This window comes from Anser cygnoides, chromosome 19 (genome assembly GCF_040182565.1).
Source record: "Anser cygnoides isolate HZ-2024a breed goose chromosome 19, Taihu_goose_T2T_genome, whole genome shotgun sequence".
NCBI lineage: Eukaryota > Metazoa > Chordata > Aves > Anseriformes > Anatidae > Anser > Anser cygnoides.
In genome coordinates, this window is record NC_089891.1 from 1,921,095 (window position 1) to 1,945,688 (window position 24,594).

General features: G+C 46.3%; 1 protein-coding gene across 4 annotated transcripts in view; it reads right to left on the reverse strand.

Annotated features, from left to right (window-relative positions):
* MYH10 (myosin heavy chain 10) overlaps positions 1 to 24,594 on the reverse strand; it is a 103,067-nt gene that overhangs the window by 55,134 nt on the left and 23,339 nt on the right. For all 4 annotated transcript variants that reach the window (XM_066980321.1, XM_066980319.1, XM_066980320.1 and 1 more), the window contains exon 4: positions 10,007 to 10,034. In XM_066980321.1, the coding sequence (XP_066836422.1) occupies positions 10,007 to 10,034 (28 nt within the window). The remainder of the gene's footprint in view (positions 1 to 10,006; positions 10,035 to 24,594) is intronic.

Consider the following 24,594-nt stretch of genomic DNA (forward strand, 5'->3'; position numbering starts at 1 on the left):
TAAAACATTTTAAACATCCAGCCTCTCTGCACTGCTCACCTCGCTCTTAGCGAGCCCCAAATACATTTACAGCCACGGGGCTGCAGCTTCAGCACCAAGTGAGTTAGGGCAGTGGCACAGCACACAGATCGATAGGGACAGCAGATGTGGAACATTAAGACAGAGGCAGATTGAAAGCAGATTGTTGGACAGAATTTAGTGCCAGATTTGCGTAAGGGGCATCCCAAACTCAGAGCAAGGAGCTGCCTCGATGGTACAGGCAGAGGTCTGGCCACATCTGTCACAGTGACCACAAATGACGGCACAAGCCTTTTTAACCTAGACCTGGTTAAATACAGTCCATTAAATAAATCCACGCAAGGGGACTGCCAGGCCCGACTTCGCCATGATTCAACAGCATTTCAGCCGTGCTGAAGAAGCCCATTCCGCACGAGATGGACACCACCACTGGCAGCGCTAAGTACACGAAACTAAAAAGCATTTCATTATGTGGGGCTACGTTGGAAGAGTGGAAGTTCTTGTGTCGTTCAACGGTTGTTCAAGTTAGCGTTCAGAAACCAACTACTCCAGAAAAGTGGCAAGGATACACTGCATGTGCTTCCAAAGCTCTCAGCTACGATTCTGAAACAGAAGTGTGAATTTGCTGGGGGGAATTTAAGCACATTCTTTTGCAGTCTTCCTAATGCCTTCCCCCACCACGCCGTGTGCCAGTTTTGCAGCTCGCCTGCACTTATTTAGGTGCTTAGTTCCTAGCAGCCCCTACTTTAGGCATGAATTTCTGGTGGTGTTTGATGTGTTTGACCTGGCAGAACAGTGAGCAGGTTTTGTGGAAGACACCTAACTGAGAGCACTGAACGGAACGGTTGTGCAGACAGGTTATGGGATGTGATCCCAGCCTCAGTTACCGCACCGCGGTCTGCCATACCAGAGGTTACCCAGGGCACCGGATTTTACTGGTGGCATCTCGGAAGCACCCACCTCGTCCTGTCAAACCATTTTTGTTCTGGTTTTCCTCACAAGAAAACGGATATAATCGGAACAGAACACAAGAAGAAAAATGCAGAAGTCACAAATACTTGACTATTGAAAAGCTTGCAGGAGCAGAAGGCAGGCCCCTCAAAACGTGTTGGCTACACCAGCTTTGCTCGATGCATGGAAAATAAACGTGGAATGTATAACCTGAAGAGCTGGTTACAAAGACAACTACTCCAAGAATTAGCTAATGAATAACTGGGCTTCCTTTTTGCCAAGATACCATCAATATGCTACACAAACTGGGTGTACTTTGGGACCGCTACAAGGGGAAACACTTTTTTTTTTAATTCAGTGAAAAATCCCATTTCTACCAGGCCCCTATGTCTGTTACATAGAAAATTGTAACAGACAAATGTGAAGATCAATAAGCAGAAAATATACCTCCAATGCCCATTCTTGCTTCCCAATTTGTCTTTACTTCTAGTTTCCCCTTTAGTGTAATGCTCATATTAACATAATTTATGACTACAAGTGATAATAAAAGCAGTATTGCCTGTTTTTAAGTGTATATTAAAATACTTTTAATGCTAAAACTACTCCAGCAAGTAACAGAAGTAAGGAAATAAGTACAACAAAACATACATTTACATTTTAAACCAATACAATTTGTTCTTATTGTCATCAGAGCTTGGGAACACATTGCTAGCTGTGACTTTAAAACTAGATAAATAATCTTTTCTGTTAAGTTACAGAAACAGTTTATTAAATTTTAAAGATGAAAACCTACCCTGACACATCCAGTGAAAAGAAAATGCACAGTAAATACACTCCAGATGTTAGCCTCCTAAAGGGCAGCACCCAGCTTTAGAGGAGTTCACTAATCAAGAGGCTTTTCTGGCATACACACCAGCACAGCTTCGTGTGGCACGGGAAGGTCAAAAGCTTGCAATACATTCCTTTTGCTAAAAGTCCTTAAATCTAGTAGAGATTTTTAGAGGTCTTTATGCAAGTTCTCATTCAAAAGCAATACTAATGGATGCTATCATCCTAGTTCTCCTCTCCCTGGAGCTTACAAGTATGCCAAATATTTCCTGCAGGATACAGAGCTAGATAGCTTTGCTGCCATATACTCTAAAAGAATTAGAAGATTTAGGATAAAGTCCTCTTCATTTATAGAAATAAGGACATCTGCATGCTCTAATTCTTTCCCAGGAGGGCAAACACGAGTTATAAAAAATAAATTAAGATCTTCTACCTCTACCAACCTGCCCAAAAAAGGTAAACTTCTAGTAACACAATGTACAATATTTATGGAATGGAAATGATATCACGAAGCTAAAGATTAACTTTTTCAAAACCTTGTTTTAATACAACTCAATTAATATGTTACCATAAATTAAACACTGAAAACCCTTGGCTGAGATCCTAGCCTTACTTCAGTCAATGGCAACTTTGCTGATGATTGCAGTAAGGTCATAATTTCACCCCTTCTTTTGGTTTCAATTCCATTACTAGCAGAAAAAAAATGGAGACTGAAATCAAATCTCAACTCCATCTATGGAATATGCCAGGCACACCAGGTGGAATCAGCCAAGCAAGCCATCTTTAGCACTAGGCTCAAGTTGGATGTGTGAGGTTATTCCATTAACTAACAAAGCTCTCTCCCTTCGTACAAACTACGTTAGAGATGGGTCAAACGAAGTCTGAGGGTCACAGGTAAATTTTTGCATTATCTGGAGTTAAAGCACTAGTCCCCACACCAGCAAAGCTTCTGCTTTGAATAAGCTTCAAGCACATGTAAAGTAGGAAAACCTTAGCTAGCAAGAACACTTTAAAGTTTCTACATGATTTTAAATTCACTGGATGTGAACCTACAGTGTCATTTTCAATAAAGGAAAGTATTCTTCAGGCAAATTCATCTCAGCTACAATTTGGTTAGCAAGAATTACCAACTGACTTCTCAACCAGCTGCACCTTTTTTTTCCCCAAGCTACTCTAACCTAAATCTCGCATAGAAGTAAGAGGCATTTCCTCTGCTGAGCAGATTACCATCTGAAAACATGCAAAACCAGCACAGTGGGAGATGACTCGCAGGTCACAAAGCAAAGAGGCAACGTCCAGGCATGGGAGGCGAGGTCTGACTTCCAGGAGAGCGGTGTGCTCTTCCCACGCGGCTCACCTATAGGGGCAACTTCTGTTGTATCAGCAGGTCAAACGCCTGCCTGTGGAAGACCTATCCTAACAGAAGCACTGTTCTAAAGGAAAACAGCACTGAAACGGTCGCTCCTCTTACTGCCAGCTACACATCTTGTACAGGCGCAGCACTAGGCTACACCACCGCCTCTTCCTGCAGTGGCGACTTCTGTTGTCTGGACACTCGCAGTAGTTTAAAGTTGCTGACGTCCCACTGTGAGGGCTGGCGCCCATCTAGCACCAGCCCAGGGAGTCACTGATTTCCCCGGCAGAGCAGGGGCTATGCAGGACCTGAGATGTAGCTCTGGCACTCACATAGGACAGAAGGACACAAACAGGTACAAAGAAAGCTTTGAAATTGCGAAAGACTGTTCCTCGTCTTGTTGCCCATGCACACAGTCCCTACTGCACAGGAACAAGGTTTGTGAAGACAAGCATCTGCAACACACCGGGGTGATCCGATTGAGTTTGTCTAATCTACCCTATTACAGATCACCTCTCAGTGATTTAAAATACCGAAAACGAACCAAACAAGCTAGTACTTTTCCATGCAGGGACTCGGACCTTTCCCTTGCCCCAGGAGGATCAGTCTTTGTCACTCCTGATCAGCAGGAGGCCCTGGGACGAGAAGCTAACCTGGGGGCAGGAGGCCCTGTAGGAGCTGAGCACCCGGCAGGAGGAGACACGGCACCACCACCTTGGCACCTGGGCAAGTTCCCCTTGGGGACTGATTCCACGAGACCCAGGAAGCCGACCTGCTGCTCAGTTCTGCAGGCAGCACTGCTTCGATTCACACCAAGTGGCCACTTAGGCACCAAACCACGGATGCGTGCACTTAAGTTGTTTGTAGGAGAAAGTAACTGCGCAAGTGAGAGCCCCAACAAGAGGCCTTTGTCCTCCTCACAACAACGGCTGCGAAGAACAGAAGGGACTTATTCCCAGATGCAACTGAGCAAGTCTTCTGCCAGTTATAAACAGATATTTACAGCCGAGACCTGTAATTAAAAGAACGCTTTAATTACTTGGCTAATTTTCTGTAACGAAGAGGTCTAAGTGATAGTTTGGGCTAGCACAGAGGAGTATTAATTGGCTTTACTATTCACAAGGCTGCTTTACAGCCTCTCCATTCCCCTCTAGATGCTTCTCATCATCTCAACACCAGTTGTCTAGGGAATGTTACAAGTTGGACTCTGGCCAGAGGTTGTATACAAAAATGCTTGGTATTTGCTGCTGCTGTCCTTTAATAAGCAGCCTCTATTCCCTCCACGCCCCACCACTCCTACTGAAGCCAATTCAGATTAGATATCCTTGTATGGCTGCAAGCATCTGCTAAATGACTGTTTATCAAACCCAGTCTCAGTTTTGAGAATACCATAAGCTTGTAGTAAGATTCTCAAATTTAGAATCTATTTGCTTAAAAAAGTGCAGTACGGCATGTTTGTTTGCATGTTTGAATTTCCAGAAGTCACCTTGCAGCTAAAGACAACAAACCCAGGAGATGTTTGGGTATTTCTCATATTCCTAATACGCCGTAACAAAAGTTTCTTCATCTTGATCATCAGCCTCCAGCAGCCTGACACGCGCTCCTATTTAACAGAGAACAGTAATCAAAGACAAACAACAGATCTTACCGAGAGTCCAGCAGACGCAGCTTCTCAAAGAGAAAAGCCTGCACAGCTTCTCATTACAATTTCACATCTTATCTCGCTGTCTATTTTGTCATTTCGGTGTGCGCAGAGTGTAAAGTTAGCACTTTTCTGTAATTGATTTCTTATGGATGCGGGGTTAATACCGGCTTACAGGGTACTTACAGGCTAGAAGGAACATGAAGTTACTGGGACCACTGTCTGCATTTGGTTCCTTAAAGATGGAGAACGGGCAAGTGAATGACAAGAAGGGAGAGAGAACAAAGTAACAAAAAAAGAGGAAGAGAAGGCGGCGCATTGTTTTATGTTCGAAGGCAACTCTTGTTTCCACACAAAGACCAAAAATTCATCTATGTCAGCAAGTCTGGATGGGAGAACTGAGTGACAGCCACACCAGCTGGCGGTGAGTAACACCCTCCTGAACAGGCAGCCTCCACGCCAGGTAAAGGACATGATGTTCTGCTGACACAAGCATCCAGAGAAAGCAGCAGTAGTTTTTTTCCATTCCTGGTGTTAAGTTCAACTTTGAGAAGAGATTAGTAATTTTAACATCACACCAGTTTATGCAAAACTCATCTTTTGGGCATGACAGACCCCAAGCTCCCTCAGGGAATGTCAGCAGGTGATTAGGTTGGGACAGGAAACCTTCAAGTAATCCCATTACCTCCAGAACAGCGGGACGTAATGAGAGGCCTGCCTGCAGAACTCTCCATCAGCCTAGCTTATTCCACACGCTGCATTTAGATGAGCGTTTCAGTGAGACAGGCTGTTCTTCAGCACAATTCTCTTGGGAAAACTAAATTAAAGGTGATTCTCGGCAAGTTGTAAAAACGGGAAACTTGATCAACTAGAGGTAGGAAGAGATCAGTGAAGATGTTAACCAGGCAGACCTTCACTGAGTAGTAGGAGAGATCCCTCTCCAGGATGTACAGAAAGGCAGTTACAGCCAAGGCAATGGGAGAGCTGAGCGTGGCAGGCACGCTGGAACTCCCCACTCACCTGCATGCACAAATTGAGGGCTGTTCAGCCTGGGGAAGAGAAGGCTCCGGGGAGACCTCACAGCGGCCTGCCAGGGCCTGAAGGGGGCTGCAGGAAAGCTGGGGAGGGACTCTGTGTCAGGGGGTGTGGGGATAGGACAGGGGGTAATGGCTTTAAGCTTAAGGAGGGGAGATTTAGATTAGATATGAGGAAGAAATTCCTTACTCAGAGAGCGTGAAGCACTGGCACAGGCTGCCCTGAGGAGCTGTGGGTGCCCCGTCCCTGGCAGTGCCCAAGGCCAGACTGGATGGGGCTGGGGGCAGCCTGGGCTGCTGGGAGGAGACCCTGCCGCCCATGACAGGGGCTGGAATTAGATGGGCGTTAGGGTTCCTTCCAACACAAACCATTCTATGATTCTGTGATGTCTTCTTTCTCACAGCTAGCTTGAATTACTCCTCTGAGTTACTCCTACTGGGGAAGAGAAAAAGTATTCTGAAGGCTTTCAGCTCTACTGAAGATCGGGGTCAATCAGATGAATGACGTCCTGAGACAACAAGTCTGGGATTAGAAGACATCAAACCTTTTATGAACTGCCAAAGAAGTTTCTGAAACCACCTCCAGTGCAGTTAAGACACACTCCTTCCACCTTATTTATTCCTGCCTTAGTCTAAGACCTGTAAAACCAGTGGCGTGGAAGGAAAGTGTCCAGTTTGCCTTTTCACCACAGAAGCAACAATGCAATAGAGAGGAGTCCTGGACACTAGCTCACCCTTGAGCAAAGTGCGTTAGACATCCTTTTGGTCTACTACACAAACAAGTTCGCCACAGCCTTGCTGGAGGTCATTTAACATCCCAGCTGACCAGGTGTCAAGTAATGAGTTTATAATGCAAACCTGACAAAAGAATATGGCTCTGCCATGAAGCCCATGGAGAAGCCTCCTTAGGAACAGTAGGCAGCTGTCTCCATAACCAATTTGTTCAAAAGAACTGCACAAGAGAATACAGTTGCTTTTGATGTGCTGCTTTTTAGGTCTGTATCCAATTTGGAGAGAAGCACCAAGACATCTGTGTTTCAAGAGAAAAGTTAACCTGAAGAGCAATGTGGTAATACCTACGATGCTTTTCTACAGTCAGCATCCAAGTGGTGATAGCAGTGTCGCATCAGCAAAGACTCCTGGGCCGGTAAAGCTGAGGTGGTCAACTTCAAGAGCAGAACCCTTGGAGCCTAACAACTGATGTGCCTTCACATTCTCACAAGGCAAGACCTAGACTGGATGTTATTTGGTCCTAGAGGTCAAGTTTGGAGATAAGGTACCTTACCATTCATAATGCTGAGGGCACAGATCTGTCCACATCACTGAAGAAATTTGTATTTCTTTGTAATACACAGTAAGTGGTTCTTCATGCTGCTGCGTAAGTACTTCAATGAGAAAATGCAAGTTAAAGCAACAAGGCAGCCAACAGAGCCTGGAATTTGTTGCTCAGAAACTCAGCTTGTGTCAGACACTGCCACACTTCTGCTAAGTTTAGTCCTTAACATTGGTACATCCAAGACAGCAAATTATAGGTAGCAAAACTTGTCCAGAGTCATGGTAGTAACAGTTTCAATACTACATTTTGCAATATGATTCCAGAACAGTGTTGAAATCCTTATGAGATCTACTGTCCATTGCTTCTTGCTTCTGGGATTTTAGATGGAATAGTAAATCCGTTAACAAATACTTGACATCCAGCAGAAGTGGGACCATCTCTGAGGATCTTATAACGGCTTTCAGAGCAGTCCCCAGCAACTCCAGGCTTCAGAAGTGATGTGGTCACCCTCTCCTGAGGTCTGGCCATAAGAAAGCGTGTCCCCTCCTCACCGTCTGTGTTTCTCTCTGCAAATGGATGTACAACTAAGCAGCTTACCAACTGCCTGGTAGCCAAGACATGGAACTTGTCACAAGCTCCAAAATATTCCATGTTGAAGTGCTGCACCAGATATAAAACAGGATTCAACTGCCTTTTCAGTCCAGAAGGATTGAGAGCTTACATTAACCCTACAGGTGAGGTAATAACAAAACTGAAAACAATATATCTTAAAGCCTTTTTCTGATCTACAAACACATCAGGTCTTCACTAAATCCTGTAGCATTGCCACTCTGACCTTGGCTGACCATGTTGAAGAGTACAAAGTTCATGCAGACACAGAAAAAACATGAAGCTACTTCAGCAGAGTTCACCTGAGGCAAGCACATGCTAGTGCAGCATCCACAAACTCAGAGGACAAGGCCTTTTTCACTCTGGGATGTTATCCCCGCTTTCAGAGCTGTTTTGTACATTGCACAGAAAGTAGTTAACACAAAGCCACAAGTTCTACTAGGGGCAGGGACCAGAGACCTAGACACGGCTGTGTTAGCTGGGTGAACCTTGATCTTACTACAGAATTGTACTTGCTTCTGTATCCCCCAGCCCTAAACACCTTGTATTCGTAATACCTATAGTGAAAAAAAGCGTAGCTTGAGAGGGTCCATCTTCAGTCTTGTCTACAATCTGATAGTTAAGGCACGTCTGTAGGAAGTAGGAGATGAAGATTTGAATCCCTTCACACCAAGGCAGAAACTGAACCTAGGTCTCCTCCCAGCACCCAACCTAACCACGGAGCTATTTCAGGAAGCTGGCATCCTCTCACGCTATGGCCTCAGTGCAGCTGCTGTACGCTGGCACACAGCATGGTCGGCTGATCATACAGCCAAGCTACCACGCCTTCCCTTACCCTCAGATAATCAAGCACATCCAAGTTATATCCAAGGCTGCTAATTGCAAACAGTTCCAGAACTGAGCCATGGAGTGGTTTTGTAACACCGAATGGTTTGGGTTGGAAGAGACCTTAAAGTCCATCTAATTCCAGCCCCTGCCATGGGCAGGGACACCTCCCAGCAGCCCAGGCTGCCCCCAGCCCCATCCTGCCTGGCCTTGGGCACTGCCAGGGATGGGGCACCCACAGCTCCTGGGGCAGCCTTGGGCAGAGCCTCACACCTTCATGGTAACGAATTTCTTCCTCATATCTAATCTAAATCTCCCCTCTTTCAGTTAAAGCCACTACCCCTTGTCCTACCACCACACCCCCTGACAGAGTCCTTCCCCAGCTTTCCTGCAGCCCCCTTCAGGCACTGACAGGCTGCCGTGAGGTCTCCCCGGGATCTTCTCTTCTCCAGGCTGAACAGCCCCAGCTCCCTCAGCCTGGCTCCACAGGAGAGGTACTCCAGCCCTCTGAGCGTCCTCGTGGCCTCTGGACTCACTTGAACAGGTCCATGTCTTTCTTACAGCAGGGTCCCCGAGCTAAGCGCAGTACTCCGGGTGGGTTCTCATGAAGCAGCCTAGCCACCAGGCTGCCATCAACACGGACACTTCCCCAACTCTGCGCTTCGCACAGGGTGCAGGCCTGGAGAACCCTACCATTAAAAAGCCGCGTTCTGTGCTAAGGTCGGTTTTCTGCTAGCTTAGCTCCCCAAACTGGCTTACGCTGAGTGCCAGCTCCCAGGGCTAACTTCCCAGGCAGCAGAAACACACAGGTTGCATGGGAGGGGGGAGCAAATTGGCTCGCCCCTTCCAACAGTAGCCCAAAGACAGACGGGCTCAGCGGTGGCACGAACTAGAACACGCACTTCGGCTGCTCTGACTCGCACACCACTTCATTTCCAGATCCCCAGGAAGCTTCAGCTGAAGCAAGAAATCTGCTCCTGGGTGGGGGCAAACTCAGGCACACACGGAGGAGGCAGGAAGGAAACCGAGTGGCAGCTTGTTCAGAGCTCTCCTGTCTGAAGCAGATCCAAGGCTACGCTGCTGCTCAGCAGCGTTTCTAGACCAACTTTGATTCACGTCCCCCTGAGGGGCTACACACAGAGTAGATATAATACAGCATTTCAGACAGATACGTACATTTTAAAGATTATTTCTGATTCAGATCTCAACTGACATTTTTAAACTACAGTTCTTAAATGCCACATAAGCCTATAAAGCCTTCAATAAGGTGAATTACATTATTAAAAGAGTGTTTCCCTACATAAAACATGACTTCATGCTACATCATTAACCATTAGTCACTGCCTGACAAGATTAAAGACAGGACTGGGACTACCACAGCTGTACCAGAGACCCCCTGGAACTTGAGACCTTCCCCTTTGACAACAAGAATTTCCCAAAATGCCCAAAAGAAAAAAGCATTTACTTACGTGCAGAGAATTGATTGGTCCTCACGGTCTGCAAAAACAAGAATGAACACGGTTATAGTTCTGTGTCTGTTATCCCTTAATTTACAAGACAGTTTCTTTGGAAGGAATATTTAGATAATTTAGCTTTTTAGCTTAACAATTCTAAGGGCACTCTCAGACTAGTTTTAATAATATTGCTTAATTATTTAAGCTCTCACACACAACCCCCAACAAACACCACCTTAGACATTCACAGAAGTTCTGCCACGTCATGAAACAAAAATCTTCTATTAAGTTTCATAATAATGCACAGTACTTTTTAAACATTTTCAGACAAAGCTGACCTTACATCTTTTATTCTGTCTCATCTGAAATTCATTGAATAAAGAATTTCAAATACTAAGCATTAAGCAAGAGGCAAAACAGTTTCATGTACACAATACTAATGACCAGAAATGACTACTTGGAAATAGGATGAACATCTCAAGCAAGCAAGAGCTTTCCTCTAGTGCTTTTCATTCTTTTTAATTAACATGCACGCCTGAAGTGCTTCCATGATCTAGCTTATTCATTACAGGCTCGTCAAAAGGACATCCAGGGAAACACTGAACAGAGTTAACTCCCCAACACGGTGTGGCTCAGCACTTTTGTGACTCCCACTGCTGCGCTTATGACCTTTGAAAAGAATGCCTGAAGGTCAGTTATACCCTAGAAGAGGTATTTCATAATTACAGGATATTTACAGAACATATTTCATCATACACTACATATTAAAAGTTATATAATCAAAACATTCAAGTATACCTGCAGAAAGTAAAACATCTCAGATAGAGGTGCCCTCTTCCCCTGCTTGAGCCCGAGTTTTCGATGAGTTCAACTTTTTTTCATAAATTTGCATCACAAAGTTCTTGCTGCTTTTATGTTTTCAGCTATTTGTCACTTACACCAAGAAGAGCACAATTGCCTCCTGCAAACTAAGGACTTCACACACTTTGTTTCCCAATCGGTCATTTGTAACAGATTGCATTACAATGAGTAAAATCAAGCTTTGACTTGTTGAAATGTAAATCTTGGGTCCACGTATCAGACTCCCCGCTGCCCACCACCCGTTTTCCTCGAACATGAGCTGTGATGGAGCACAGGAAGGGAGCAAGAGGCAACACGATGACCAGAATTCCTTCTACGACACAGATTCCAGTCCCAATACAACGAATAGCTTCAGTTGCTACAAGGCCTCTCTCCAACATGCTCAACAGCTCTGAAACAGATCTATGTTCATACATACAGCCTCAACATATTTATCATCACTTCAGGTAAGCACAGTAATGCAAACCATTTTTACATCACTTCTAACTGGGTCCAGAGAAGCTATTGCTAACCCGCGCTGTAAGCTACTGCAGAGCTTTGCAGTCACCCTACTCACGAAGCGAGCTGAGCTCGTAACACTGTTGTGTAATATCGGTGCTGAAGTAGAATTTCAGCCCTCGCCAGCGTGTAAAAGCCAGCAAGTGACCTGCGTTTCCCTCCCTGACGCTGCCCGCCGAGCCCCTGGGATTTGAGAAGTGCTGGTGTGGCCCCAGAGCAGGCCCGCAGCAGCAGGGGAGTTTCGGCACAGCCCGGCAGGGCTGCTGATGCAGGGACGAAGCCGGGGTTGGGGCTGAGACGGGCAAAGGCAGCGGGTGCTCGGCAAATAGAGGGGCTGTGAAGGGGCCGTCGCGTCCTGGTTTCCTCCTCCAGCTGTGCCAGTGCTCAGGTCAGCATCAGGCAGCCCCGGGGTGAGCAGGAGTGCGGCCTGGACCGTGCTGGGTTTTGGTCCGATTTGTGGCCGGCTGACTCCGTGCCCTAAAACACATCGGGACACAACCGCCCCAAAACTTCAGCTGGTGGGAGGGAGAGCTGAGACCCCTCTTCTAGCTCCAAACTGCATTAGATCAAACAGCTACCTTTGTATAGACAAAGCACCTAAAAAAAGCAGACAGGGCAAAAAAAGACCTAGTCTCAGCAAAACATTGCACTTTCAATTAGACTGTGAACAGAAAGTTTGAAGGACGTGAATTCAAGGACTTTCAAAGCAGGGAGATGCTACTGCATGTTGTTACAGCTAGCTAAAGCGGGCGCTTGTGGACTGCACCACTGGCAAGCTTTAGGCTTCATTTTAATGTCAAGTATGAAGGAAAGTATAAGGTGCTTTCCCAGTGAAAGCGTTAAAACATGCACAGGGCTGTACTTTGAACCCCTCGTACCTGCTTGTTCAGAAGTGGCATGAAATACACCAGCGATCCCTCTGAGCCACTGCACAGACAACTAACATTCAAACGGTCTGGGGTGATGCTTCAGCAGGGAGCACAAGTCACGTAAGTGAAAGTGGGAAAGAAGTGAGATTCAAAGTATTCCCAGCGAGGCTGCGGGGATGGTACCGGACCTCCCCCACCTGTGTGATGCACAGCAGCTCTGCCCAGACTCACCAAAAAGGAAGGACAAAGCCTCGGAGTGCAGGAACTAAAAGCTGACAGTAAGCAAAAGCAGGGGGAGTACGACAGCAGAAATACTAAGAGCATAGCCTGAGAGGTTTTCGTTCTTCTGGCTTTGATTTAGGGCAGCTGGTCCTGCAAGCCCAGTCAGAAATTACTTCTTGGTAGCAGCAGGAGACGAAGCACAGAACTCCAGTACTCAGGCGCACCATGCAGCCAGCTGTCAGGGCAAGCTAGAAAAGCAAGCAACTTTCTGACCCTGACCCGATTCCAGGGGTAGCTAACCCTGACTCGTAGCTAACCTGACTGACTCTGACTCAAACTTCACAGGCAACACTGTATGCCAGCAAAATCAAGATAACATAGGGCAACGCAAGTTATTTCTTCTTTTAGAAGAAACTGCTGAACAAATGCCAAGTTGGTACCATGAGTGCAAAGCTGGTATTTCTTGCTTTAATATTCAGAGACATTTTCTAAAGTGACGATTCAATTGTCCCTTTTGACTCCTCAGGAATAACTTTTCTGCACTTTTGTCACTGCATCCAGGGCAATGCAATTTGTCAAATAATAAAACCTCTTCTAAACATCAGCTCTTTAGTTTATTACTTCTTAAAATGCTAAGAATACAGATAACATTTGCCTTAAAAACAAAAGTAGTTCAATAGAAAGCAGCAGCATGTGTTAGTGCTCTGTATGATCCCACATTTTGCCTGTCAGTTCACCACACAAAGCTTGTGCTCCACAACATGCAAGGCACTGTATAAATGAGTTTTCCAACCCAATTTGTCCTGAAGCGTGTCTGAAAGTCCAGACAGCTGTAGGTATTTTATCATTACCAGGAACTTCAGCAAGTGCAGAAAACCTTTTCCATTCTCTATGTCGAGGAGCCTGAATTGGCACAGGTCTGGAGGAAGTTAGCGGATATTCCAATTTGTTACTGCAAATTTGTTTTACTGTCTCCATCTGGACTCTGAAAGTCACAAGCCATGAAGGTGGAAGTAAAGAAAGACAGACAACCACGAGCTTCGAGTTCTGATCACTCGTGCTAACGGCCAGATCCAGCACACAACTGCAGTGACGGCGGTGCAGCCGGAGGGCTCAGGACGCCGCTTCGTCAAGTGCTGGCTGACTCGTGTCCCAGAGGAGAAGCGCCCATTGCCCTGGATTCATTCTGAACAAGATTCTGGCAAAGGGACTAACAGGGAAGAGTGATTTACGGTTTGTTTGCTTTGATTTTTTCCTCCCCCAGACAAAACAATTTGGGGTCTTTTTGGGGTCTGTTTTCAGAGCAGCTGGGCCCTTTCCTAAAGCATCCCCAGAGCACTGGCCACATCTGCTAGCCTGTGTCCCAGAAGAACTCAACCCTTATCGGTCACCGCAGGGACACTCATCATCTGGGACAGGGGAGAAGAACTGCGTTTCTCACGTTAGACGCACATCTCAATATTTTTAAAAGACTGCTTTTTTGATTCAATTTCAACTTGAAGTGCAACAGTGAGCCCATTAAACAGATTATTATGACAGAATGTGTCTGAGTCTTAAAAAAAATAATCTGCCAACCCTTGCAATAATTTTAATAGCTTTAATTTTTTTTTAAATGCCACAGAATTTTGAGGTGGTTGTTCATGGAAACATGAAAATATTATGAAAACACATCTCCACATAAGCATTGAGATTCTTAAAAACAGTCCCAGAACTAACTGGGCCTTCATGAGATAACACGCCACACGAGACAGCTGCAGAAACACGTAAAGACTAGACCAACAAATCCCTTGGGGTTTATAAGCAAGTTTCAGGAGTAAAAAGCAGAACAGATTAGACTATCTGCGTTGCCAACCTTCATAGCAACTGACCTAGGAAATACAAGTCAGTCAGTCTCATGACGAGTATGGGTGAGCACGGCATTAGTCGTCTCTCTTGCTCCACAGAAGCAGGTGAGGATGCTTCGGTCCGCGATGGTTGGTACTCCGGGCAGTCACGACGAGTGCTTTACACTTCCAGCACGTGCTCTAGCAGACCGTTTGGGCGGGGGGAAGCACCTCTAAGACAGCTTCAGTAACACCATTTCTCGCACCAGCACAAACGTGCTGCAGGGTACCCCCACGGGACCCAGGACATTTCATCCGAAGGCTGGGACAACCGAGCAGCTTCAGGTCTCCCAGGCAAAGGGCACCCCATGTGCCTTCCTGCCGCGCCAGCACAGCCCTGTCCCCAAGCAGGCACGGCCACACGCTAAGGCATCCCAGCTCGCTGCTTGGAGGTGCTCGCCCGACACAGCCGCTCAGTTTGGCTCAGACAAATACAGGCACAGAGACAAGCGAGTGGCAGCAGCCCAGGCCTCTGCACCCCCTCTTACCTCCATTCAACGCAACCCTAAGACCAACCCTTCGTTATTAAAGGAACAAGGAAGTCCCATTGGAACCTGTTGCTTCACTTTGGAGGGATACAGCTGGGATGTAAATATCTCTCAAGGTCTTCAAATTACAAAGATTAACATTAAAAATATTATAGTACACCTGTGCAATGTAAATTTGGAAAAAAAGTCCCAAAATTGTGCAGTCTAAGAATAAAAAAGTTCAATTTTCTGCTTGTGAAATAAGCTTTCTACAGAGCAATGCGTTCTTTTAAAAGGAAGAATTAGGGAGCACAAAGGAAACACCATCTGACAATAGCCTTAGCCTAAAGTTCCCCAGGGCTGTTGATCAACTTGAGCTGCCACTGGTGTCTCTGCCTCCCCTGCCCTGTTTTTCCATCCCATTCCCCCCTTTGAAGCAGGGACCAACTGCACAGATGCAAACCCCGCTAGCACCAGCAGCTGATCTGGCTAATGAAGTTTCATTTTCAACCAGCTCAGCACCCTGAGCATCCAGTTTATAGCACTGCCACACTGTCACTGGAATTCACGTACAAAAAGCCAGAGAATCCCCCCTTCCAGCAGCAGCCCACGCTCCGGTCACTCTAAAGCCCCCACAAAAGCACGTTCCCTGGCTTGGGTGAGCTGCAGACAGTCCCCAAGCCGATGGCTTCTGCCTCCCAAAGGTGTCATCTCCTCAATCCCAAGCACGTGTTCCTGCTGCATCCTCCGAGCTGGTGAGGGTGGTCGCCTGGCCTGTGGTCAACAGATCAGGGACTCACACCAGCAGAAAACTAATCCTATCAGAAAAATTATATAAAAGGGGAAAAAAAAAGAGTAGCCAGCATAAGTGAGATGTGGTGATGTATGGCCTTTCTTTTGGGAACAGCTAATCCCTACATCAGCTTAAGCTACCCACTAACCCATTTAGAACCTGGAGGTATCAGGCACTGAAGCACCTTTCATCATTTGCTCTCCTCTCTCCCCCACCCGGAGCAAAGCCTCACGCCCCAAGGCAGGAGCCAGCTGCTGTGCTACCACCTGCTGCTCCCCGGCCGAGAGCTACCTCACCGGTGCAGGCTGCCGCAGCAGGGAAGGCATGCCGGGCAGCGCTGAGCGCTTCCAAGTCTTCAAAGAGAGGCCAAGGAGAATTACCGGAAAACAAAGACAAGAAGAATTGCTGCTCTGAAAGCTATTTTTCTCCTATACTCTCCTTAAACCTACTTCACATCTCCCCAGAGTACGCTCCTATGGGGACAGCTGGCAGCTCCTCAAACAAAGCTGGCTGCAAGAGTCGCCACGCTTTCCTGCTTGAGTATCTCGTAAGAACAGATCCTGGTGTTTACATCACCATGCAAATATGTAAAATAAGCTTTGACTGTTAGAATACAAGCATGTTTTACTCCTCCTCTTCCCTCCCTCCAAACCATAGAAGAATGTTTCCCCCATAACAGACCAGACCTAACAAAACCCCCGTTAACTCTGGGGAAGGTTCCAGATGTACCATTACGTACATTTGTTGGGTAATTGGTTCAGGCAGGATGTTCAGAAAAGTCATAGCTCAAAGCTATAGAGCCCGCCTACAAAGGAATGGCTGTATTTTAACAAAGCAGCTTTTCTTAAAAGCTTGACTTGGTTCTGCTTTGGTCATACTACAGTCATTCATAAATTGTTAGAAGATAATCACACAGAAAAGGATGAATCTGTCTTCATTTTTCCTAACAAAACTAAAGGCAGTAGCGCTGTAGGCACAGAAATGTTACCACAGAGCAGCCTGCAGGTAAACAGATGCCCGCCCTCTACAACTGCCTTTGCTCTGGTTACCCTTTACTACATCAAAATATAGCCACCACCTGGATCCACCATCTCAATTTGATGCGGAATGAATGAAGAATCATTCGGGGCTACCCCACATAGTGAACGACAAAAGCCCTACTAAAAAGCCCAGTTTGTGAGCTACCATGTTACCAAAACCACACGCTTATCAGAACAGTTCCACAGCTGTATTATCTGCTTTCAGATTTCATGTAGCTCATTACTTTGATATGATATACTGTCACCGTGAAATCCAGTGGCTTTCATACAAACATTCACCTCCTCAGAACCACCCCACGCTTTCTATAAGCGCCTTCCCTTCTGCCTCTGGTCGTTATTTAGACGAGAACAGTTCAGCTGGAAAGGGCCTACAAAGACCGTCTGGTCCACCTGCCTGCCCTCTTCAGGGCTAACCAGAAGTTCAGGTATTAACAAGGGAATTGCCCCAAAGCCCTCACTGATGGCATGGGGCATCAGGCACCTCGCTAGGACGCCTGCCCCAGTGTTTGGCCACCCTGACAGAAAGTGAGTTTTTCCCAAGGCCCAGTCCGAAGCCCCCAGCACAGCGCTGTGCCGCTCCCCTGCGTCCCGTCATGGTCACCAGGGAGCAGAGACCGGCGCCTCCCTCTCCACTGACGAGCATCGAGGTTAAGAACACCTCGGTAGGAACATGGGAAAAAAGCGTGCCAAGATAAAAAGGTTAGTTAGAAAAAGGACAAACACAAAAGTTTTAACCTGCTTTCCTAAGACAGGTTAAAGACAGAGCTATGGGGAGCAACACACCCCTCCCTCCACCAGCAGGAACAGCAGGAGGTTAGGGGGCACTGTAACTGCGGTTACACCGAGGGTCATCCCCCAACGCCAAGCCCAAGACTCCTCCAGGTCACCCGTTCTGACACGCCTCCCCGTTTATTTCTCCACAGCATCAAATACCTGCCCCGTAGTGAGCAGCCTCGGCTCTGTAGCAGGCATAGCTAACAAGGCTGCTGCTTTGTTTGGCGGGGAGGAGAGGGGGACTTCTGTGATTTATTCCAATGGGACAAATTGTTATCTTCCCAAAAAGGGGTGGTGGTGTAGGGGGAACAGAGGGCTTTATTTTTAGACAGCACTTAATATTCAAGTGTAATAGCCAAACCTAGACAAGCTTGATAACCTCACTAATTCCCTTGTTTGTTGTGGATGTTGTTGGGCTTGGAAGCTCTGTAGATATTTGTCCTCTGCTGTAGGTTAACAGGCTCAAATATCAGTCAATTCAAAGAGATTTAAAAGTTGAATTCCTGACAACTGTAGTGAAAATGGGTCACTGCCTCCAGGAAAGGGACCTTCCCATCAGCACAGATTTTGCTGCAGAGTATTCACAGGATTGCGTCACAAAAGCCACACAAAATTATAAAGGAGACAGGTGGTCTGACAATTTGCCATTCTCGGACTTCAAGCTTTGAATAACTTTTTTAAAATCAAAAAGAGTCCCACTGGACTGATAAGCATGGAAAAAGATCTGGTTACAGAGATGAAGCATGCCTTTATATTTTGTGTTGATCTTTAAAATGTTGCCTAGTTACTCCATAAACTATCAAACACTTAACACTACGAAGCGACTTGCAACAAACATCTCCAGAGCATAACAGGAAGACTGACAGGCACAAGTTGGTTTGCTGAGGACCTACCTTACTGCAGACCAAATATACCCGACACTTACGCTCCCCATGAGATTCCTGCCATAGCACTGCTTATCCTACATTTCACCTCTACCTTTAGTTGTGCAATAGCCTTTGCTACGTACAGCTTAGTCATCGTTCTTCGGTGTACATTCTGCAACTCCACAAAGACAAAGGCAGTTTATAGGAACCCAGTATTTTGCCAACAATAACCCATTAAGCATGCAAGTGAATGTTTTAGAAAGCATGTAATTTGCTAACACTATGAAGCTGATGCTACAAGCTATAGCACCTAAATTTAATCAGCCCTTACCAACTTCAGGAACCTGAGCCTACACATGCCCGAAGGACCCGACGGGACGCATCCACCAGTGCTAAGGGTGCTGGACCACGTCACTGGGAGGTTACTCTCTCTCTTCAGGAGGTTCAGGTGACACAGGGATATACCACAGCCATCTTCAAGAAAGGCAACTAGGACAGTTGCACTAACCTTCTACAAGCTGGGAGGAACTGCTGGAGATTAAAAGTGATCAAGGGCACCGGCACCTTTATCTTTAGGGGAAAAAGTATCTCCCTTATTGCACCCTGAAACTGCATTTACCTTTTTCTTTCTTGTCACCATTGGCTTATTCATATTTTGAAAGTTCTTACTTTTAAGTCAAATTGCTTTGAAACTAGTAAGAATTTCTGCAAGTTTCTCTTAATTGTCCTAAAATGTGTAATGCTGCAGTTTATACCAGAAGATCAAATTCAGATGCACTCCCACTCCTCATTGTTACCCAGTGGCTTTAAAAGATTTAGAATAATTGTACTTAATAGTTTAGTTTCATCAGCACTCCTACTTTTTCCACACAACTCACTGGAAAGCCCCAGAGTGGCTCAGACACCAGTCCACAAAGAATTACACCCTACCTCGTCCTCCAGCCCAGTGCCGTCCACTTCAAAGACAGGAGCGAACAGCACTGTTGTACTTAAATCAATTACTAATTCCCAACCATGGCTGTTTACCTACTCTTTCCCACACAACATGATACAAGACAGGGAGACTGTGTCTGCTACGTTTCCTCTGCCTACAAGCCAGGCAGCTGTCGCAGGGAACCGCCACAAACCACTTTTGACAGACCAGTAACTGTCCGGCCTCTTGTGTTCTTCATACACTTACGCCAAGGCATGCTCCAAATAGATCCAAACCTTTCGTGAAGGGCTGAGAAAGCACCTCATCACTACGGGGACAGGCACACTGATGAAGAGACCACATAGGTTCCTGCAATTTGTGAAGTTCAAAAAAAAAAGCCATGAAGAACTGTGGTTCTATCCCCTGCTCTAGAAGAGGTGAGGTCTGAGATAAATCACACCAGCCACGCTTCAGTTTTGCTTGCTGACTGACTGCTAAGTACCTCAAGTTAATTATTATTAAATGAAGCATGGTAGAGGTCAGTCAAACCCCAGCCATGGTTTACCCTACAACTTGTTTATGGCAAACCGTACGCTGCATACAAGTATTTCTCGCACGTCTGCAGCAGAGTTCATGACCACACTCATTATTCCTCACCCCAGATAGCCCAGGCTGCCGCACAAGCAGCCAACCTAACACAGCATCATCAAATCCTGGAAGAATGAAGCAAGCTATGAATTGAAGCTATTTTAGAAGTTGAGTGTTAGGCATTGGCAACGTTAGCTTGAAATTACCCAAATTCCTAAAGAAAAACCGTGGCATTTGTTTTCAGACTTGCTAGCCAGGGCTTAATCAGCATAAAAGGAGAAAACAAATAGCTGTCAGACTACGTCCTGCCCACTTAATGAAACCGTGGGTTGATTCTCCATTATACACCAGATAGTGAGGACTAGACAGAAAAAATAAAAATCAATTTCTAAGTCTGAAGAAGCTCAAACATTGTGCCTTCGCTGTCAGTCCTTCCCTTGCTTTATTTAGCACTGCAAGAGAAGCTCGGTAGGCCCAGCTTAGAAATGAGAGCAGATTTGCTATGTCTGTGAAAAGAAAGAAGATGTTCCTTCCCCAACAAAGCCATTCAAGCAGCTATGGGTTTATAATGCTTGCAAACCCCCCCGACCTGTAAGGTAACGCCAGGTTTATTCGGGCTTTTGAACAGGGCAGCTGCGGCAGGTCAGGAGGCGAGCGGAGAACGCGCACCGGCCTTCAGCGCGGAGGAAGGCGAGGGACGCGGCGCAGTGCCGCGGGCTGATCGCGCTGCGGGAGGGCCCAGGGGAAGGCCCTGCCGGTACCGGTGGCACAGCACCACCCGAATTCAGCTGGGACAGCGCTCCCAGCGCCGTGGCAGTGAGCCCGTCGGGCCAGCCAGAGCAACTCCTGTCGCTGAACCCCCAGCAAAGCCGACGACTGGTTCTCACACACGGGTTTAACGCAGCTTCGCTGAAGGGCACTAACGATCTGTAAGGCAGCAAGTTCCTGAACTGCCCCAGCTAGAGCTGCAAGGACTTGTTTATGCTTATTGCTCCTCAGATGATACAGATGAGCAGTTCCCAGCCTGATTTGTGGCTCCCAACGAGCTTTCCCAGTAGAAATGAGCAACTCCTAAATCTCCGACTCAGGCCATCCCTGTGCTCACTTTTCAGTTATATTTGCATACTGCTTAGAAGTAACCTAAGATTAGTAGTAGTTGGCAACCACAAGCTGGAAAAGGTTTATTTAGGCTGTAGAGTACTCAGCATAGCAGTGGTTTCTAATCTCCATCAACCCTGCTTAAATTGTTGTTTCCCATGTAGTACAATTTTGTCTAGACAAAGGTTACATTGTCAACCGAAACAATGATTCAAGGAGGTCCTCGAGCAGTCATATCTGTCATTTAGGCTCGCTAATTTACTTCTGCTCCTCTCCCTCCCAAACAATTAAGCAGGCACAAACCACTTAGCAAAACTGGCTACGAACCAACACACACTCCAGTGGGCTCTTCCTAAGCTATTTCATTCTGCCTGAACTCCACGAGTTCAGAAAAACAGCAAGTATGATCACAGGACATAGCCAGGCTTTGTGACTTGAACACCACGTGGCCAGCGGTTTGGCTTTTTGTCCTCAGCCCCTTGAGGAATGTGTTTCACTGAAACCATCCGAAGTCTCAGACCTGGTGCACAGGCCTCCCACATCTCCATTCTCCAGCAATGGACTTGAGTTGTACCTCTGAATCACCAAACACTACCAAATTCCAAAACACTGTCCTAAGGAACTTGTAAGAGCCACTGTTACTGTCCCATAAGGAATTTCAAGAGACAATAGCTTGAGAGCTTGAGACCCCAGCACTGCGGTGCTTACTGCGGTGCTTAAAGGGTATCTTCTAGGTACAGAAGGGTAGAGGGCAACCACCCACCAGTGTTCTGCAGCGATTCGTTGCTTTTGTCACCAATTAACATTGTAAGGGGTGGGTGGGTAGTCTTTAATGCCAAACATCGGCATCCTTTCCTCAAAGGACACGAGTTAATGCTGCCTTCTTGTATTCTAAACAGATTTCCTTGAAGCCTAGGTTTTGATAGTTTTTAAAGAAAGCCAGAAGCTGAAGACAAACACTACACTTACCCCCCCCGCCACCTACATCACCTGCAAGTTCTCAAACTTCTTCACCTCAGCAACTTGAAGTTTCACGATCTAAATCCTGCCTTCAGATGAAACAACTGCCAAGATGCTCATTTCTTTATGGCCAAAAGAGCTTTTACTCACATGCACGTGTGCAGGCACTTCTCCCTTGACTACTGACTGCACACGAGCAACGCGTGTTCCTTATGGTAGTCACTGGGGGCAAAGCCTCGAAACCTTCCCTTGCTCTCTCCCCCTCGAGCACACAGACCTGATGCAAACAGCTGCTTCTGGAAGAATAGAGGATCATCCGATAGTCTTCTGTATCTGCTGATAAGTTAAAAAAAAAAAATACTTCCCTATCAGAAATGCTCATGAACCGGTCACAAAATAACTTTGAATGCTGCTTATGTTGCTTAATACCGCTTCCACCTAACAATCTGATGCATGACGAAGGGGGGAAGAAGTCTCCTGGTGCACCCCTATGAAGGGCAGGAAAGAACAGCATTTCCCCTTCAGCTACAGCTTTTCTCCTCCCAGTTCCAGCACCTAATGCTGCTTCTTCCAGCATTAGTCTTCAATAAGAAAGGGAAGTGAAAAAAACAAGGATAAAGAAAAACTGATAACACTGAAATAATTTTTGACAACTCTGATTTCATCCCCACACTAAAGACGTTTCCTATGGTTTTGTAAAGGCAAAAAGAACAACCTAATCTTTTAGATCTATTTCCTTTGAGATGTTGAATGCAATCACGAAGAACTATTTAAAGAAAAGAAAATGCCATTTCACCAGTTGCCTCTTCATGGCCAGTTTAACACTTCAGTGTAGTGAGAAATAATACTTACGGAAAGACCCCAGGAACAAGTAACTGAGCTCCGTGCCATCGCATTAAACTAAGAACCGCACTACAGCTTCTGACAGCCTCGCCAGCTCTTGGAGCCAGCTGCGAGCAGCCTCCTGCCACCCCAGGCACTGCTCAATGGGGCACTCGCTCACCCACCATGCTCCAGAGCCACCAGCGTTAGGCAGGCGCGGGCTGTTACACCCCAACCTTGGGCACTTCTGCATGCAGGTTTCAGGTAAGCTTCCTGATTTAGCCAGATATACCAGGACCGAATCAGTATCGCACTCCAACAACAGGTAGAAGCAGGGATGTACAACCAAAATTAACAGGTAAGGATGTTTCCCCAGAACACTTTCCCAGTAGCCAGCAATTCCTCCTGCAGCTTCCTGATCCGTCAACCTCAGGCTTTAAGTTTATGAATTCTTCAAGTTGCTTTTTTGACAAGCATAGGTTTTCAGCAGCCACTGTATCTTGAGGCACACACTACCACGGTTTAGCTACGCTGTTAAAAAATTGCTTTTGTTGTTTTGTACATGTCGCTGGTGAATTTCAATTAATGACCCTTTGTTCTTGCATAGGAAGAGATGGGTGGGAGGCATGATCACGGTTCCCTCTCCCTGTGCCATTTCAGATTTAGACTTGTTATTTCTGACCTCAGTTATCATTCCCATGCTGAATGCAATTTTGATAACTCGTGTTGTTCTTTGAATGTTTTCCCGTCTTATTTCCTCTCCTCCCAAGACAGGGAAAGGCCAGAGCTGCACAAAGCACCGAAGATACAAGTGTATTCAAGTTTAGGGCACAGCATTCCCTGGTTTGATCCCATTCTCCACCTGAGATGTAATTATTGCTGACCAATGAATTTAGATTGCTACAGCTCTGGTTCATCCAAGAGCTCCTACTAAAGCAGTAACAGCTCCAACACTACTAAGGTAAGCTTATGCCTCGCAATACATCCCGGGTGCCACTTGACTGCTGTAAGCTCTGAGATACAGTCCTTCACACTGGGCTCTTGTTTTTGCTACCCCAAAAATAAATGTAAGCCAAGGTTCATCACGGAACCCCTTCTTTTTCCAGAGGAAAAAAAAATTGTAAGGAGCATGAACAAAAGCATATGTTCCGTGGGATTTTCAGCAGCGACCCTGCCAAGCCATAAAAAGCAGGAAAGAATGAATAGGACTGGGTGGTCTTCAGCCAGTCCTTTCGGTGTGCTATGGCCTTTCCCCACGTTGCAGTTACCCAAGAGCCTGTTGTAAGGATCATTAGCAAGCTCCTTCTGAAAAGCCACATAAGGTGGTGTTAGATGACCTCTTGTCCATGCAGACCCACTCACAGGTCAGTGCATTTGAGAGGCACAATGACTCCTGAGACAAGCCAGACTGGGCCTTTATACACGTATAACCACGTGTACGTATATCTTCCTGCAAAGGCTAGGTTTGTACTTTGGAGCAGCTTCCACCAACACGTTTGGCAGATGACACGTACTGCTCTTCAGGTTCCTGGATCTGAAAAGGAATCTCCAAGAGATGGTGACCCGTGGCTACCGTCCGGGTGCTTCGGTACCACGGCAGCTGTGTGCCACGTGTTTGTGTGCAGCCGCAGGTCAGCGAGGCTATCTCCGAGATGGAGAACCTGGTTCCTGCAGTGCGCTGCCATCATTTTTCTGTTTACTAACCCTGCAACTTCAGAATGATTCTGACATCATCTTCCTAAAACAAAAAACAGAAAAACTTCCCAGCCTGAGAACTTCCCCAAGCTCCTTACTAGCAAAGACAAAGCTAGGATCACTTTGCTTTGCTTTCTCTTCTGAATTTTCCTTCTACACACCAGCTGATGGCCTTACCACCACCCTGCTAAAAAAAAAAAAAGCCCTGGAATAAAAAGAATCCTAATGCCCCCAGTGTTTGGAAAGCCATGAGC